This window comes from Phoenix dactylifera, chromosome 15, assembly GCF_051530095.1.
Source record: "Phoenix dactylifera cultivar Ajwa chromosome 15, Ajwa_hap1_PhDact_Kaust_v1.1, whole genome shotgun sequence".
NCBI classification, from domain to species: Eukaryota; Viridiplantae; Streptophyta; class Magnoliopsida; order Arecales; family Arecaceae; genus Phoenix; species Phoenix dactylifera.
Genome location: NC_143204.1, coordinates 17,967,763 through 17,986,838, shown reverse-complemented (window position 1 = coordinate 17,986,838; position 19,076 = coordinate 17,967,763). Strand labels below are relative to the sequence as shown.

General features: G+C 39.7%; 1 protein-coding gene and 1 non-coding gene across 2 annotated transcripts; one reads left to right on the top strand and one right to left on the bottom strand.

Moving 5' to 3' along the window:
* Positions 1 to 1,262: 1,262 nt before the first annotated feature.
* LOC103704266 (homeotic protein knotted-1-like) lies at positions 1,263 to 13,183 on the top strand. The gene is made up of 5 exons (XM_008787490.6): positions 1,263 to 2,013; positions 2,091 to 2,213; positions 2,323 to 2,458; positions 12,112 to 12,362; positions 12,747 to 13,183. The coding sequence occupies exons 1-5, from the start codon at positions 1,264 to 1,266 to the stop codon at positions 12,951 to 12,953; spliced, it is 1,467 nt and encodes a 488-aa protein (XP_008785712.3). The 5' UTR covers position 1,263; the 3' UTR covers positions 12,954 to 13,183.
* TRNAM-CAU (transfer RNA methionine (anticodon CAU)) lies at positions 11,527 to 11,598 on the bottom strand. The gene has a single exon. It is a non-coding gene; the product is annotated as a tRNA-Met (tRNA).
* Positions 13,184 to 19,076: the final 5,893 nt, after the last annotated feature.

Sequence of the window (19,076 nt, the reverse complement as noted above, 5' to 3'; positions counted from 1 at the left end):
ACTTATCTTTAAAGCTTCAATTTTCCGAAAGAAAAAAAGATCTAGTGTATGAAGTCCATCTTGTTAGAATAATTTTAAATCAACCACCATTCTGCATAAAAGAAATTTTTTGGCTCTTAAAGATAAATATTACAAATCTCATACATTAAAATATAAATGTTACAAATATCTCGCAACACTTTTTTTTCAAATAATTCATAGAGCTAAAGGCAGGATTTGACCATATTCGTGTAAAAAAAGAATACAATGTAGGTAGAACCTCGGTGGCAATGAGGGAGATCTAGATTTCGGTGGCAAAAACTCTAACGAACCAAAGGAGAGAAGGGCTACCTATGGTGGAGAGAAGAGTCGAGAAAATAGTTATAATTTGAACAAATGAGTGAAATAGCCGGATCAAGAGAGATCGAAAAAATTCTCAATATTAGTTTCTAGCAAGATCCGTTATATTGTTACTCTCTTCAGGGGTAAAATGATAATTTTATAATTTTAGTTATTTTTAATTTAAATAAATATAATTTTGACTAAAATTAAAATTTGCATGTATATCGTTATATATATATATATATAATTTGGTATATATGTAAATATTAATGTTGGAAGGATATTTATATAAATTTTAGTATTTAGAAGGGTAAGCATGTTAAAAAAATTTTAAAAATAATGGTGGTAGGTTATGCGAATGTTTTTGAAATGCTGGATGGAAGTTTGTAACTAATTACCTCAAATCTTGAGGTGTGTTTTTTTTTATTTTTAGGAGGGGGTTTCAGCTTTAAACCTGTGACATTTATTGCTATACGCATAGATAGGCAAAAAATAAGAGGCCTACACAACCATACATGTGACATTGAAAAGATAAGCCTTGCATGATGAGGTCTCCTAAATAGACTGGGAGTCATGTCACATATATTCCCAAAACACCCCTTACGGAACATTTAGCATCTTTCCCACTCTCATGTCTCCCACTTTATTCCCAGGATGCCCCCGCTTTTACATCACTATCCCTCCATCTCGTCTCAGGGTCGCTTCATCCAGTACGATGCTTAAAAAAAAAAAGCCATTGAAGAGAAAAACCAATATTAGATGCCGTAAGCTGGTAATAAAATATATTTCTTGAAAAGACTCACTGTACCTTTTTTAAAACTTTTTAACCTCCTTTTCCCATAGAACACGGCCAGCGTCAACATGGAATTGAAGGACTTGTGTGTGCGTCTCTCTATATATATCCGTTGCATATAAAAACTACTACTTGCTAGTACTATTACGATGCAACCCCACCAACACCCACATGTAGCGTTCTATCTCCCCATCAATCCATTTCCTGGATCGAAATCTCTCTCTAATCTCCATCAGCTCCTCCAGTATTCCCTTGTGGATGTTGGGGTAATATTTTTTCGTTTTCGAGTTCTACCGCCACTGCAAAAACTGTCCTCTCTTCTTGATTTGACACAGGAAAAGAAAGCTATCACAGATCGTGCGTTCCTCCCCCTTCTCTCTCTCTCTCTCTCTCTCTCTCTCTCTCTCTCTCTCTCTTTCTCTCTGCGGAGGTGGTCGCATCCATCCAACCTCCTCCATCTCTTCTCCTTTACCTCTGTTGATAAATTAATCTATCTTTCTCTCCTACCGTCTCCATCTTTGCCTCGCTTCTTTTCCCTTACGATCCTCTCTGGGGGAGCCATGGAGCAATTTTCCCAGCTGGGAGGCAGACCCAGAGGTGGGGGCTTCATATACGCGTCCTCCTCCGTGGCCACAGCCTCAACCACCACCACCACCACGCCCCCAACTACCGGTTTGGCTGCACCCCCCATCACTGCCTCCATGTCCATCTACAGTGGCCCAAACCCAAACGCAAACACTCTCCCCCGCCTTCACCCTCCCAAGCCCGAGGGCTCGTCGTCCTCCTCCTCCCACCATTACCCCTTCGCCCGACCCACCGACGTGGACGCCATGAAGGCCCGGATCATCTCACACCCCCACTATTCCAACCTCCTCAAAGCCTATATGGACTGCCAAAAGGTTCTCCAAATCTCTCCCCTCCTCTCGCTAACAACTATAGAAGCTAATGATCAGTATATATATCTACATGTTAACAGGTGGGAGCCCCGCCGGAGGTGGCAGACCGGCTGTTGGCGGTGGCGAGGGAGTTCGAAGCGAGGCAGCGGGCCGGGGTAGGCTGCCGGGACCCTCCGGCCGACCCGGAGCTCGACCAATTCATGGTACTACTTGTTAACCGCCCCCTGCACTTGTTGATGAACCAATTGGCCGTTTTGTTTTAAATTTTAGGCTCCAAATTGGTCAATAGTTTGCAATATTGAATCGTGACAGGAGGCGTTCTACCATTTGCTCGTGAAGTATAGGGAGGAGATCACGAGGCCGTTGCAGGAGTCTATGGATTTTCTCAGGAGGGTCGAGTCGCAGCTCAACTCCCTAACCAATGGATCCTTCCACATCCTCTCCTCTGGTAAACCACCACTGGTACTGATTAAATTAGTCATTCTGCCAGCTAGCGTGAAACATTTTAAAAGTTTGACAATAATTAGTTAGCATTAGAGAATCTTAAACAATCAAGCCATGGGATATTGGGCTAGAAGATGAGTTTCTTGGCCTAGTTTTCCCCCTCAACATCCGCTGTTATACTCCACCAGGAAAAGAGGGAGAGGTGGTGGTTGTGGTGTTAGGGTTTGGGACGCTTGGACTGCAACAGTGCAACGCCGAGGCGTACGGCCGTGTGGAAGTCAGTACGCCAACTACGTTGCATATTTACGAGGAGAGAATCTTGACGGGCGGGTTTTCTATACCGTTCTCTTTATCAAAAAGACAAAAAAATTACCACTCTCTCTATGATACTGTGTTATTTAATGATCGTTCTTTGTGGATGTATGTGATATATTAACGGGAGATATAAACAGGAAATAAGGCTTCCTGTGGCTGTGTCACGAGCCTATAGTAGCTTAGTAGCTATCATTTCCATTCTATATTTGGCGCTTGTTATGAAAGAATGGAGGAGGAAGACAAAGGGGGCTCGTTTGAAGGGCATATATATCTCATCAGAAAAGAAAAAAAGGCATCTATATATACTTGTACAGTCTAATACGAAAATCTTTAGAAAGGAGAAGGATGGGAAGACACAGTTTGGTATCTAAAAATATTTGCCTTTCCGTTGTGGACTGGTGCCCTATTAGGTTCCCAGAGCTTGGAGAATAATCGTTATTCCCCTTGTTTCCTTATTTATTATTTTACTAGTACCATCTCCCACCTTATGCTCCCTCTCCCCCTTCGCTCTCCCTCGCTCTCCTTCCCTCCCTCCCCCCGATGGGCTTCAAAGTATAGAACAAAGAACATTGGACGTTATTCTAATCATTCCCACCCTCCCATCCACATTTCCAACTCTCACTGCTAGTTCTTCAAATAGTCTTTTAGAACGTTTTAGTTGTCAGGATTCCACCCTATTGTGATGTGACAGCAGATATTGGTAAAGTATGTAGTCTCTTGTGTGGTACTTGTTTAAATATGCATCCTCCTTACATGACTGCATGCAGAGTTCTATGTTGCGCATTAAAAAGATCCTAGTGCGCGCGCGCAGGCACAGAGAGAGAGAGAGAGAGAGAGAGAGAGAGAGAGAGAGAGAGAGAGATGCAGGACAGTGGAAGAGTCATTGGCGTTTTGGATGGGATGGCTAGGTTGGTTGAGAGAGAGAGAGAGAGCGAGCGAGCGAGCTTTAGGACAGTGGGAGAAGCATTGGCGTTTTGAATGGGATGGCTAGGTTGCGAGAGAGAGAGAGAGAGAGAGAGAGAGAGAGCTTTAGGACAGTGGGAGGGGCATTGGCGTTTTGGATGGGATGGCTAGGTTGCTTTGTTTAGCCTTTGTGTACAGTTTTCCACTCACGCGAAATCTTTTGGTCAGCAAGTGATATGGGATCACTCATAAATTGGCACCAGTGGGAGTGTGTTATGGACCATTGCCGTTGAGTTCATTGTACCAATTGGGCGTTTGAGACTGCTTTTAACTGTTAATGTGCTTATAGGGCTTTTGTTCGTAATTAGTGGCAGTCGATAATGGGATGTTAAATATCAGTCCTTGTTATTCTAGGGTGCTGCTTTGACTGGCAATAGGTTCAGCTTTAAGGGTCACCTTTCAAGTACGTACTAAAGGAAATGGTCGTAGCGTACATCATGTAGTAATTGCTACTAGTCGAACTCATTAAGGTCATTGTGAGTGTTTACCGCCTGCTATTGCACAAAGGCTTAATCTTATACTGAAGGAAAGCCATGTGACAACTTCCATGTAATCTGGGATAGATTGTATGGTTGAAATGCTTGAAGGATATTATAAAAGAATGCTGAAAACTAAATGGCTCTCTCTTATAGCTATGCAGCTGAGTATACTTGTGATGCAGGACTCTGAAAATTTGCTCGTAACTCAACTACATGTATTTGCTAAACATTTAATGACCAATTAAGTAAGGCCTTTCAGGCTTTTTTTTGAAGTTTCCAGTCACACCTGAATTTATAATATCTCGTATATATTACTTTAAAATTTTAAATCCATGCTGGTCTTGAGCATGAGTCACGTGGTAGTTACTTTGATTTGATTTGTTTTATAATGATAAAAAATGCATTTTCTATTTCTTGTAATTTTCGAATTTATTTGAATTTTTCTGAATTTAATAACAAAATTCAAGTGTTTTTCCTTGAAAAAGTTGTTGACAATGAGACATTAGGATTTTTTTGTTAACTTTCTGACAATTTGTAATGCACTTTTCTGGCTTTCTTGATTCAGGATCTTTATTTGGACAAGCTAATTATATGCTCTATATATGTATAGCCATTGCAAATTTAGTTGATATGTCATGAATGTCTCTTGTTTGCATATTTGACATTAGGTGAGCCTAGCTCCGGAGGAGCCACCTCACCCCCAAAAAATTATTTTCCTATTTTTGTCATTTGATTCTCACTTCCATATACATTGCTCTGCAATAGTCTTTCAGGCGGAGAATACTGCTTTAGCTACAGGTCCCAATATCTTTTGATTCTTTCTTCTTTTGTCAATAGCTTTAAGAGAAAAAAGATATATCCTACTTGTTTAACCCCAAAGTAGCAGCATAATTGTCATCTCCTTGAAGCCATTTTCCAATTGAAATGGCCGTGGCATCAACTTCTCAATATGGTATCATTAATTTGTGATATAAACAAAGTGTAATTGGGCAACTTTCACTGTGAATTGACCCTGAGAGATTCCAAATACAGCTAATCCCTATATGATCAACATTGAATTTATAGTTTTATTATTCAAAATTGAATTTACCTTTTTTATATGCTCTCAGTAAAAAAAAATATTGCCCAATATGACTTCTTACATGATCTGATATGACTCAATATTTACCATTTCAAAGAATATTCACCTATGGAGGGTATCCTACGGTATAGTGTACTTGGTTACTGAGGCTGAATGGAGATGAGTCCATGAGCCTTGTCCATTAGTGAAATTTTAATATTTTGCAAACTCATCCGATTAATGTTTGATATGAACCGCCACCAAATGTTCATTCTAATTGAGATGTCAACACTCAACCAAGATCCTTCCTCCATCTGCATGCTCATATATTGTCTTGTTGCTGCTTACCAGTCCAATCTATTCATTATTTTTTGGTTCTAAAATTATTTTGTTTTTATATTTTTTTAATCTAGTATCATATATTTTTTGCAATTTTTGTAAGGTTTCATGTCATTCATTTTTTATTTGTTGTTTTTGTGCAATTTTCATGGTCATGATTATGACTGTTTTTGGTGTTTGTGATGTTAGATTTTTATTTAAATTTGATAATCATGTGGTTTAAACTCCTCCTATTCATCTAATGTACATATCCTTGTGGTTCTTTAGCATTATTATATTCAAAGTTGTGTATTTTCATATCAGAATCATGTTGCTACAGTGCTATCTCGAGATATATGCACCACTGCCCCAATTGTCTCTGCGCATGCGGGCATCCAATTTTCTTTCCCATGGTAGACGTGGTAGTGCAGGATGGCAAGATACTAGTCATGATAGTTTGCACATAACCATTTGCTACTATGATATCTGTGCGGCTTTTAAATAACTGAATATGCTAGTGCCGTTCTTCAAACCTGGTTCCATTGCAATTGATTTCATAATCTCACTAAAGATTCTTTACTCAGAAAATATACTTTGGTTGAGGCACGGATCCATGGAGTTTTAACCTTTGGAAGTCATTATTGGCGGTAAGCGTAGGTTGCAGTTGGACCGGCAAGTTTGAATTGCTATAGACCTCATCTATTATACTTTTGAGCTTAAGCCAAGAGCTTCACTAATTGAACATTATTTCAGATTTGTTTTATTACCATGTATGCATGCATGAAGCCTTTATCTGAAAAAGAAATTTAGGCGGTGACTGAGTTTTGCCTGATGAGCTCTAAGGATCTTTCTAGCTTAGCACTTTGATGTAGCTTTGTTGTTTATGGCCGAAGCTCGTGATCTAATGAGCTTCCATCAAAAGATACATATGCATATTATAAATGGCTAAGTATTATTTCTAGGTTAATGCATCTGATCCTTTCCAGATCTTACAATGATGGGAGCTGGGACACCCTTTATTGTACATAAGTTTGAATATCTGTGTGAAAGGAATGGATTAATGCTAATGTGTTTTTGTCGCGGAACATGGCCACAAGATGACCTTGAATCATCTAAAGCATCTTGAAGACTAGGGAAGCAGTGCCATTTATTGGATGTCATGGTGGATGAATTGGGAATCAGATGTTGTAGGCTTTTTCAGCCGTGTAGCAGTGCCATTTATTGGATGTCATGGTGGATGAATTGGGAATCAGATGTTTTCCTTAATTGCCCTCGTTGAATGTTTGTGTTTGCTAGTAGGCTCTAGCAACACACCTGTAAATCACACGGTCTGGAGTTTACTAAAGTGAAGGTCAAGGATGCATGCGAGGAAGATGGAATTGGAATTCTCAACTCTACTTGGAAAAAACTGGGGAGACCCAGAAAAAAGGCCTCTCCTACCCTAGAAGTGATTGGAATTTTCTAGGAAAACACAGAATAATAAATAACAAAAAGTAGTTTTTTTATTTTTCTTACAATTGTTTGATACAAAGGAAATAAAGAAAAGGATTAAAAGGTTAAACCTAAACTAGAGAACTAGAAGGTAAAGAAAGAGATCACTGGATGCAAAACTAATTTAGGATAACTAGTTGGAGCCTCACTAATCAAATCGGTAGCCTTTGATTTGACCAAAGTTGCACTAGCAATCACTCAATCTTCTCACACCTCCATCAATCTCACACTACCTTTGCTTAGGGCCTTTTATAGTCACAAAAAAAAAGACCTTCGAGTTGCAAGAAGGTTATATAGAGTTGCATCATGCTAGGGCAGAGTCACATCATCAGGTACTCTTACAAAGTGAACTTAAAAGCTTCGATCTAATTTGCTATTCATTGATGAAAAATAGATGAGTACATAGGTATTTATAAAGAAGGTTTTCTAATATCCATAGGCTATCCTAATAGGAAATAATCAATTTAGAGGAAATACTGAGATAATAAAAAATTAATTTTTTTAGGCCTATGGAAAAGTAAAATAATAATTGTAAAATAAATAAAGTATTTTATTATATTTAAAATTTGAACACTAACAAGCTAATTCTTTTGTAGATTATATGATTTCATGATCCTTGTCGTGAGAAAAGTATTGTGTATTGTGGCACTATTCCATTTATGGGTTCTTTGCCTGAAGTACACATGTTGCATATTCCCAAATATGTAGCGGATGAAACCTCAGGCATATGATGCTGGAACTTTCTAGTGACCAATGGTGCGACATTTAAGATCACAATAATGGGTAATGCAAGGTGTGATGTTGTCTTATGGAGTTGTACCCTCATTTATACTTGAAAGTTGGTGCAACAAAATTTAGAATTTGCGGGCATGGAATGAAGGCTGGATTTTCGAAGCCGTGAAAGGATTTTGAAAATACTGATGAAAACTTGAAGTTTGATTGGGTTGTGGAACACAATTAAGTGCTCTTAAGGATAGCCAACCAAACTTAGTTCAGCTAGGTGGCATAAAATCCCTTTCCAAATGTGGGAGGTCCTAGGTGCAAACTTGCATAGTGTGGCATCCGCACCATGACTTTGAATGCAAACATAGTCTCATGGCCAAGTTGGATATGCAGAGGGCCTATGATCGGATGAGCTTGCAATTTCTTGCCTCCTCGAAGAGCATTAGGTTTGGTGAGGACATGATCTGGTGGGTTATGGAATGTGTTCAATTCCCTTGTGAATGATAAGACCACCCCCTTGTGAATGAGTTCCCTCTCCATGATAGACAGAGTGACGCTGGTGAGATTTGTCCTCACGTATGTTCTGGTTTATCTATTGGCCACATGTTTGCCCAAGATGGTGCAGCAAAGACTAGAGTGGATGTTTAGGGGCGTCTAGGGAATGTGAGATGGAAGAAGAGGTGTTCATCTACTGGCTTGAGAGGTTCTATGTCAATCTCGGAGTCGTGGAGATTTGGGCATCTGCTCTTTACTGATCGATGGATGTTTCGGAGGATATATGGATTTCAGACTTGCCACTACGATTATGGCCCACTATGGTTAACGCGGATAGCTTGGGTCTCAAGGTGGGTGACCTTAGAGGAGTTGGGATGTATTTATAGTTCAGCGGCTCTTTGGAGAGCAATTAGCGGAGAGGATTCTAGCTATGCTGATTTTAAGGTTGGGTAGATCGGATAGAAGCACATGGGTCTCGATCTGCCGATCCAAAGGAGGGGCACTGATCTGGGGGAGCTGTACAGAGTCACAGCACCACGATCGACTGATGGAATTTGGCTGCGGGGGCTTCGTATCCACCCACGGGCCGTTTTGTTCCTCTGGAAGGTGGCCTATTAGGAGAGGTGCTTTATAGAATAGGGTTGAGTCTGTCCCCTAATTATAATAGCTGTCCAGAGGTCGAGGAATCAATGGAGCACAATCTCTTCGAATGTCGAAGAGCTGCACTCGGGTGGTGCCTAACAAGGGCGGCCTACAATTTTTTGCATTCTTTATCCCCGGTCGCGGCTTTTCTTGATTACTCGAAGGAGTTCGTGAAGAGACTTGCCAACTCAGCTGGTGGTGTTAGATGCCTCTATATTACTTAAAGCAGAAACGCCAGAGTTTGAGGGGAGGTGGTAGAGTCCGAGGTGTGTAACGGAGAGGGCACTCGTTCATGCTGCAGAGCATGACCAGGATGAGTCCGTTGATGGAATCCGGAATGTGAGGGATATTTGGGGCTTCCATTAGTTTTGATGGCGCCTCGGGCGATATTTATCATTTGATAGTAGTGTATTGGAAGATGGAAGAATAGACAGGGCTGGGTTTGTCATCAGAAGTTTTGATTCTAGCTTTATTGCGGTAGGAGGATGTCGGCTTCATGACACTTCCGTTTCTGAGGTAGAGATGAGATCAACCTTGGAGGATATCTCTTATGCTTGCCTTGTCCTAGGGGTCGATCGGATTCAATTCGAAGGGGATTCGGCGACCAAAGTTAAGCCAGGGTTGGCTTTGAACACCCTTTATTGTATGATATTTGTGGTTTTCTATAGGGTTGTTTGGATGCTCGGGTCACTCGCGTTTCGAGATCCGAATAGGGCGGGTGATTGGGTGGCATCCTATGTCGTTTAGCACTCTGGTGGTCTATTGTGGGATAGTTAGGAGTCCTCTCCTCCCCTTTTGCCTTCTCTTTTCTAATTTTGTTAGGTGTACTTAATAGAATTGTATGAAGCTATCTGTATTATCAAAAAATAGAAGGTTTTATGAGGAATTGAGTTGTTTATTGGGCTCTTTTTCAGAAGTGTTATGTTGGATATTTTTGGGGCCTGTAAAGGTAATGCTTGATTGCAAATATAATTGTAAAGCAATAGATATACCATTCGGCATAAATATGGAAAACTAATGTGTCTACATGGACCATATCAATAGTCCTTGGAGTTTGTTGCAAGCATGACATGGTGTACAATTTTGCTCACTTTTGTCTCTCAATCAAATGATCCAGGAGGATCACCAGACTTCTTATGGACTAGTTGGCCACTGCAAGGAGGATTAGATAGGGTCTTATAATAGGTGTTATTCACCGAAATAAACAATGAAAGATAAAAGTATAAATATAATTAACGAAAAGATATTTAGAGTGAAGGAGAGCGAGGTTTATATGATTCAAGTTTTTGGCCTGATCGAGTTTGGGTTGGATCGGGCTTATTTTTTGTTGATCCAAATTCGACTTTGGTGATATATGGGTTGGGTTGGGTCAGATTAAAGAATACAAGATCGGACTAGACCTAAAATTTAGGTAGAATCCAATTTTAGAACTAGACCGAATCCACAGGTCTTCAAATATGGATTGTTTGGGTCTAATGGGCCGGGACCAGCTAGGGGCATGGGTCGACTCGATCATTGTTTGCATCTCTAGTTTTTTGGGCCAACTATGTGGAAATTTTCTAAGTCCACGGGCCTGGGTTTGCCTCATTTTCCCTACAAATATTTATAGGCAATTCTATGACTTTTTGTGGTTACTGTTTTGCTACTAAAAGCCTCTATTAGTGTATTGAGGATCATGTGCCAGGTTTAGTCTCAAATGGAATAAATAGGAGAGTGGACATGATTGACAAAGATCACTATTATTTGGGTTCTTTAAATGAGAAGGGTTGTGTGTGTCTAGAATAAATAATGAAAGTGTTCAAGGTCTCTCAAAATCCATATCTGGACAATGAAGGACCACTAAATTGATGCTTACAATTTGTATATATGCATAATTGTGTTTGTTGGACTAGGATTCATTCATGTTGAAGCATACTAGTCTATTCAATGCATGAGAGGACAGAATGATAAACCTTTTCGGGGTAAGATAATTGCTTGATTGAACTTTGCTTCTCATTTTTAATTTGTTTGTCATGTATTGTCCTTTAGCAAGATAAATATTGTGCTCGATGTTGCTGCTTTTCTCCAAGATCAACTAAAATACACTTACGACAATATCTAGAAAGACTATTGATCTGTGTATATGTGCATGTCCTAAATTTTTATTTGTAAAGGACAAAAGGGTTCCTGAGTTTTTATCTGTATTTTCAAAAAAAGAGAGGCAAAAAGGATTAAAATGACATGGATGTGCATGCCCCTAATTTTGTTTGTACTGTAAAAAAAGGCCAGGAATGAGGAAAATATTAAGGAAAAAGACAATTTATCTACATATATGTGCATGTCCTGAATTTTATTTGTAAAGGAAAAAAGGGTTTCTTAGTTTTTATCTGTATTTTCAAAAAAAAAAGGCAAAAAAGATTAAAAGGAGGTGATGTATATGCATCTCACATTTTATTTGTACTGAAAGAAAAGAAGCGAAAATGAGGAAAAAATTTAAAGAAAAGGACAATTTATGTACATATATGTGCATGTCTTGAATTTCATTCGTAATAAAAAAAAAGAAAAAAAAAGTGAAAAAGAATTAAGAGTTGCAACAGAAGCCACACTTATCAGAGCCAGGTTTCGATCCTGGGACCTGTGGGTTATGGGCCCACCACGCTTCCGCTGCGCCACTCTGATTTGTTAGAGCTCTATGAAACTTATATATCAAGAAAGTCTCGTTTGAACAGAGTTCATTTAACTCCTTACTTGATTTCTCAATTATCAGTATCTATGTAGATATTTGAGAATTATATGATGTTATAGAGATTCCTACACACAGTTTATTATGCACTTGGCATATTAACAAGGCATTTGGTCCTTTTTGTCATGGCTCTTGCTGTTGAAGTGGACTGTATCTTTGATGCGGTTCAAGAGCTGGACCTGTTCTACAATCATTATTTCCAGTACATACTCAGTACGACACGGTACTAGTTCCGAACCAGTATGGTATGATACGTTCGGTACTGTTCGGTTTGGTACGGTTTGTTATACCATGAACGTATAACGTGGACTGGTGCGTAGTAAACTTGTTTCCTTTTCGACATGTGTCATTTGTTGAGGACCAAAAATTCTCACTATGGAGAAACTCACAAGCAGATGATTTTTGAATGTTTGGGAATAAGTTGTTTCTTTTCCATCGAAACCATCCAGATGAGAAACGTGGAGTTTGTTCCTCTGAAGAGGACCAAGAAGCCAGTGGGGGAGGAACTGAGCTTCCTGAGATTGATCCCTGCACCGAAGATGCAGAACTGAAGCACCACCTTCTGAAGAAGTACAGTGGGTACCTTAGCAGCCTTAGGCAAGAGCTGTCCAAGAAGAAGAAGAAAGGGAAACTTCCGAAGGAAGCCCGGCAGAAGCTGCTCGGTTGGTGGGAGCTGCATTATAAGTGGCCATATCCATCAGTAAGTGCTGCGCTTATCTCTTTTGCTTCCCCCCTTGACTGCATCTAATCAAACCAAGTTCATCACTTCTTGGTCTAAGTAATGAGCATTCGTTGACAAGAAGAACTTGATTCCATCATTTTCCTTCTTGACCAATCTTCTCTTGAAAAATTATTGACTGTTATCTTATAAAGGCGTTAAAAGAAAGAAGAAAACATGAGAAGAGAGAAAGTACGTGAGAGGTATATGTTTATTCTCCGTATCTAGTAAGGAAAGTATACCAAGATTAACAAGTATATATTAATTATACTTGGACTAGTGCAGCAACTTATCTTGTTTCATCTTGTTTTTATAATATATCATTTCTCACACTGATAGCGAAACTGTTCGTTTAACAACAAGCAGGAGACAGAGAAGGTGGCCTTGGCTGAATCAACGGGCCTTGATCAGAAACAGATCAACAACTGGTTCATAAACCAAAGGAAGCGGCATTGGAAGCCATCAGAAGATATGCAATTTGTTGTGATGGATGGTTACCATCCACAGAATGCCGCTGCTCTGTACATGGACGGGCACTTCATGGGTGACGGCTTATACCGTCTGGGCCCATGACCCGGTCTCGGCATTACCTGTGGCTGAGTTGCGAGTGTCTGGAGTTCTGTTTGCTGAGGAAATGGAAGTGTACGCTAATGCTTGGGGTTGGCAAGGAAATATCATGATTCTTGCAAATGCCCATCATCTTTTTACAGCCTTTATTTGGGTGATATAAGTATTTATGCTGCTTGTAGTGGTTATTGATGTTACTACGCTGTTAAATTCTATTAAGATTATTGGTCTAAAAATCTATTATTATCAAGGCAGTAGTTCTGAATTCATATGGATGGTTATGCGATTTCTTGGATATCAAAGAGATGGGCCCCACTATTTACTTTAAACAAGCCCAAGACTTAGCCCACAGACAAAAGCATTAACGTTTGGGTTCATAAACTGAAACCAAAATCAAAATGAGTTGAAGATAATGTACGTATCGCATTGCAAGGTCTGTTAAGACGTGATTGGATGTTGAAGGTTGTGTCTGGCTGATTAAATTTGGATTCGGTTACAGCTCAACCCTAGCTCGCAGCACAGGAAAGCATCCTTGATGTCTGGGAAAATGTTGAAGAGTGAATATTTATTCTGATTCTGATTTGGTCCTCCTGCAAATTAGGTTGCAAACAAGCTAATCAGGGAGGCTTAGACAACTTCTGGACTATTTGATCTCAAAGCAAGCATGTCAATATGTGCTAGGTCAAAAAAACTTGAGCTTGGCTTCGCATATATGTGAGCCACTTGGATAAGCCAATGGATGAGCCTGACATAAAAAAATATTTTTGCAAGTCGAAGTTCGCTGCGAATTTCTTCATTTGTAAATCTAGCCGTAAATGCAGCTTATGCTTGTCTCTTTTTCTAAGAAGGTTACAACGATGGGTTAGTTTGTTTGCAGCTCTGGACATTGTTTCCGGGCAAAATGACGAGCCAATTATTGATTTTTTAAGATAATATAGTGGTAATGTACCATCACACCAAGGTTTGAGTCGTTTGTCTCTGCTGAGAGAAATCTCTTAGAAGAGAGGGTGCCAAGTGCCAACCCAATTCATTGATGTAATGAATTGATACAAAAAAAAAAGAAAAAAGGAAGGTGGCTTTAGCCATCAAGGAGAATTACAGCTTCGAATATGGTTAAAGTAAAACTAAACCTATGATGGTGTGAGGTTATGTGTGGATGTGTGTTTAGTTTCACATTGTTTATATTTTGAAAGATTTTGAATATTTATATAGGATTAAAAAAATTAAAAATATCCTCCAGCTAATACTTTTTTAGATGAGGTTCTGGATTGTGACAAATAGTATCAGAGTAGATTCAGCTCATGGCCCATATAAATTAGAAAATACTGTAATGGACCAATCATGGTGCTTGTGATTAAATTTGAATGGTTTTAAACTTTTAGCCTAACGAAAACATCCGGACTTAAATAGGCAGAATATGTGAGAATCTATGCGGAGCTGCTTTTTTTCGGATGAGATTTTGGGTTGTAACAAATAGGGTCTATTGAGACTTAAGACTGATATGTTATCAATGGTATATTAAGGACGTGGGTAATCATAAATAAACTTTTTCCATTTTATAGAATCCATCCACTTTGAATGGAAGCTTTGATAAGCATTGGCTTCCTTGTTTCACATCCGATCTTCCACACAAATTATTTTTAGCCTTCCTTTTGCCCCCAAACATTAACCCCAAAATTGGTTGTACCAGTCAGTTAGTTGCTCCTTATCTTGGTAAAGTGAGAGAGAGAGAGAGACTTGCTTAGGATAACAGGAACTCAGTAAACCTATAGACAACAAAATCCTGATGATTACACTCAAGGCCCCACTTTCCACTATTCAAAAGCTCCCCGTGATCAGAGCTCGGAAGAGTCCTTTTTTTTCTTTCTACCGTAGTAACTTGTCAGCTAGTTAGAACAAACCAACAAACATCCCAACTCCCTCCACATCAACCTCAACACCTGCACTTAATCGATACTCGGCTTTACCAACTAATGACGTCCTCCCAAGGAGCTAATCCTCTACTTATATATTGCTGTGGAAAGGAATCATATGCAAACAGATGCCTCAGAGAATGAGATGAGATCTCCTTTGACCCTTTGAGAAGCCTTCAGAAAAACTTCCACCCCACCCCAAAAATAAATAAAAAGAGGAAAAGAATGAAGAGTTGGTGGGGCTCACAAGAGTGCAGAAGAAGGTCCTTTTTGTTCCCTTTAGATATGTGCACTAAATGCGCAGCCGGTGGGCGATCAAAGGCCTCTCGGGTAGCTTTCTGGCAGCCCATTTACTCCTCCTCTCCATCTTCCCTGTTCCTTTAGAGATGGCGGAACCCTCACCATCCGTTCCGACCTCTCCTTTGGACTCCCTAACTCCTCTCCACCCTTATAATTCATCACCACCGAAGGTGAGCCCCCCCGCCACAACCGCTCATTTCTTATCGACTTCTCGGGGCTCATCACCGATGGACAAGGTTGGCAGAGTCATCATCTTCATGATGGTCTTGGCCTCCGTCTTTGCTACATCCGTCACGTTGGCTCAGGTGATCGGGTCGATATCTTCTTCTCCTTCTCCTACCTACTCTTCTTCCATCAATACTACTTTCGAGGAGAAGAGGGCTGTGCCAACTGGTCCGAATCCTCTCCACAACAAGTAGATGTGCCGCACAGCTGGACAAGGTGAAAGCTCGTCGGAGGATGCGGTTTTGGCAAGATCTTTGGCTTCTTTATATTCTACGCTTCAATGTCTCTAGACTGGATCTATCTCCATTAGTGCCAATGCCAAATAAGTAGCTATCTCTAAGTTGGTGTATTGTTTGCCGAGGCAGTAATGCATGTCTACATTATTATTGGGCTGGAGATTGTATGATGCTTAATAACACATATATACTAATGTTCTGCTACACAATGCATTGATCTATATATTATCTGAAGAATACGTGAACTTTATGATATTTGAATGAAGAGCTATTCTTTATCATGCGATGAAACTTATTACAATATCGATCTTTTTACCACATATTCGTTTAATTTCTTATTAAATACATTGCGTCTCTTCCAAGAGTAAGAGCACATCATGGTGGCTATGAGTGAGTCTAGAACTCCTCAAACCCATGCTATGTCGGGTGCCTAATATATTACCATTATACAGCATGGAGTGTTTCTCAGTCACTTTTTGGATCTTTCGCTAAAGACTTCTATGGTTCGGCATTAGCTATATATGTCATGGCCTACTATGTTATGGCATGAAACAAATAACTAATACACAATTAGGACCATCTATGTTAAGTTGATTGTGTTAGTTCTCTTTATCCCAATATTTAAGTTTTGGATAATGTTAGAAATCATATAATATGGGCAGGATAAGGGAGTTGGCCGGTGCATGCGCTGGTGATTGGTGGAGTTTTGTGTTTGGGGGGGACTAGGAGAGAGTTGGAATAGGTGTCTCGTTATGGGACGGAAGGGGGTGGTTTGGGAAACAAACGTTTTCCTCTTGTCGCTTTGACGAGGGGCACGAGGTATTATTATAAAGATGGGAAGGTGGCGGCCCAACTATATGCAGCTTTTGCATTGTCGGGACTCGTTTGGTGGGTTCAGTTTAAGAGTGGTAATGGCAGAACAGCGGATAGGTTGGCAAAGGAGCACGACATAAATAACTTGGTACGATGAGTGGGCTTTGAGCAATTGGTACAAGGAGGGTTAAACTACGGTACGTATTCATTTGAAATCGTCTTTTAGCTAGCATCTTGCCAAAGAGACAAGAATGTAGAATCTTTTGCCGTGAGGCTGCGGTGCTGTGAATTCCTAAATGGTCGGCATAAAAAATAATAGGCAGCCATAAAATATCATGCTCTGCATGCAGGCATACATAAACTATTTTATTTGATGGCCATCCACCTCTTGATAGCGAACATTTATATCTGTATATCGTTCTATAGTGTGACGTGTGTACCTCAAAGGATTCATGCTCAAGAGTTAGTGGGCATGATGCAGGACGTTGTGTGAGTCAACTTGTTTAATTTGCAACATAATGTTATACGTTTTGTTGATACCATAATGTATGGGACCCTTGAATGTGATGTGTTCATTAAGGCTGCAAATAGGTTGGGTCGACTCGTGACCTGATCTGACCCGATCGGCTTAAACCTGATCCGACCTATTTTGGAGGACTTGTGAGATCGGGTCGGATCCTAAAATGGGACCCGTTCTATTTTTCGGTTCGAGTCTAGATTTATTGAGTTTAGACTCGACCCAACCTATTTGAAATTTAGATAATTTTGAGTTTTCAATCCTATGATTCAATCCGATCCGACCTAAATCTGTAAAATTATTTGGGCCCGCGGAGATGCAAACAAGTTTTAAAGCCATGAATGAGTTAACCCGACCTAGATCCGAACCGGATCCAAATTTTTTGGGTTGAGTTCAGTTATACATGGACCCGACCCGACCTAAATGACCTGTCAGATCAAAAATTGTAATAGTAGACCTGATTAGATCTGATCTGATTTTCCATTGGGTTCAATTTGGGTCCAAAATTAGGATCCGAACAAAAAACTAGGTTAGATCGGATCAAATTCGACCCATTTGCACCATAGTGTTCATCTCATTATAGATGGACTTCTAGCAATAGCCACCAGCTTGCACTGCAAGATCTATCCATCTTGCACCCAAGCCATACCAGGTACGGGTGCTGCACTGAAATTGGCAAGATAACATCGTATCTCAACCTCGATGAGCCTGACTTTCTGCACAAAGAAGCTGACTCCGAAAAACTGCCAGCCAAGAAAGGGTTATTGGTTAACATGTACGAATGTATTGGGCATAATTATGTCCCTCAAACCTCTTTAATCAGCAGCTTGCTACATGCCTCAACTGACATGCTAGTCTTTTGATGATGCTATTCATTGGCATGGCTTATGATGATAAATATTCTTTCTCAAAGAACAATCTTTAACAAAACAAACAGATAATCTAATAATAGGCTGAACATGTCTCGTACGTGGCAATAACAAAACCTCTCCATTCCCTAACAAGATAGACACAAATTCTTTAAAATAACTCGTTCAGTACCCCACCAAAACCAGTTCAATAATCCCAAGCTTTGGACCATCTCACAGGAATCATGTTATCTTTGGCCAGGTTGTTGCCAGAGTTCTCGCCCAAAGAAAGGACTTCAAGCACTTGATTCACGGCAAAAGAGATGGCTGACCACATCCTTCAAGCACTAAAATTTTGACTCCTTAGGAAATCTGGACCACTGCCAGCATCGAGAGCACTTGCGTCCGTTCCATTACTGACTCGGGGAGAGGGACCAGCAGCTAACGTTAATTAACCTCGTGTCAGCGGTGCAGCGTTGTCCATTGCTGGAATTGGGTCTAATATAACAAATTTACATAACCATTAGATTTGGTTAATCAAATATGATGGAGGGATTGCCCCAAACCATCCAGTTCTAGAGCTAATGATGTTGTTACTGCCTAGAGAAACAAACCTTGTCGCTCCTTCGTTCTATGTTTATTTGATGGGAAAACTACACAATGCAACAAAAATGGGTTTCTCCAATTCTTACCTGCCGACGCAACAAAGAAACGCCGATCATTTAGGCATCGCACTAAAATTTGCTGACGCTTTTTAGTAGCGTCGGAAGAAATCCAGTATTATTCCTATTGTAATAGATTTTGTAATTTATTAAAAAAATAATAAATTGAGCATTTATTGTTGTTTCGGTGTTTTTTTTTAATTTTAATTTTTATTTATCTTATGCTATTAGAAAAAGCATAATCAAAAGAAACAGGTAAAAAAATCAATCATGAAGAACGAATTTCTTGTTAATCTCTCTACAGATTTTTTTTTTCCTCAAAAGAATTAATTAGGTTTTTAATTTTTTTTAAAAAAATAATTCTTACGGCATTTCAAAGCATTGTTAGAATAATTATTGCCGACGCTTTAAAGCATCGGCAAAGCTCCCGTTTTTGCATCGGAAAGAAAATTACTGGCGCTTATAAGCGTCAGTAAAAACCATTAAAAATGTCACCAAAATTTGTAGGAACATGTTGATTAAACTATATTTTCTCCCTTTCCCGGGGCTAGCCTTTTCTTCTATGTTTTGGTTAGCCTATTTATTAATTGCGCCTATAAATGAACCCACGGGGGT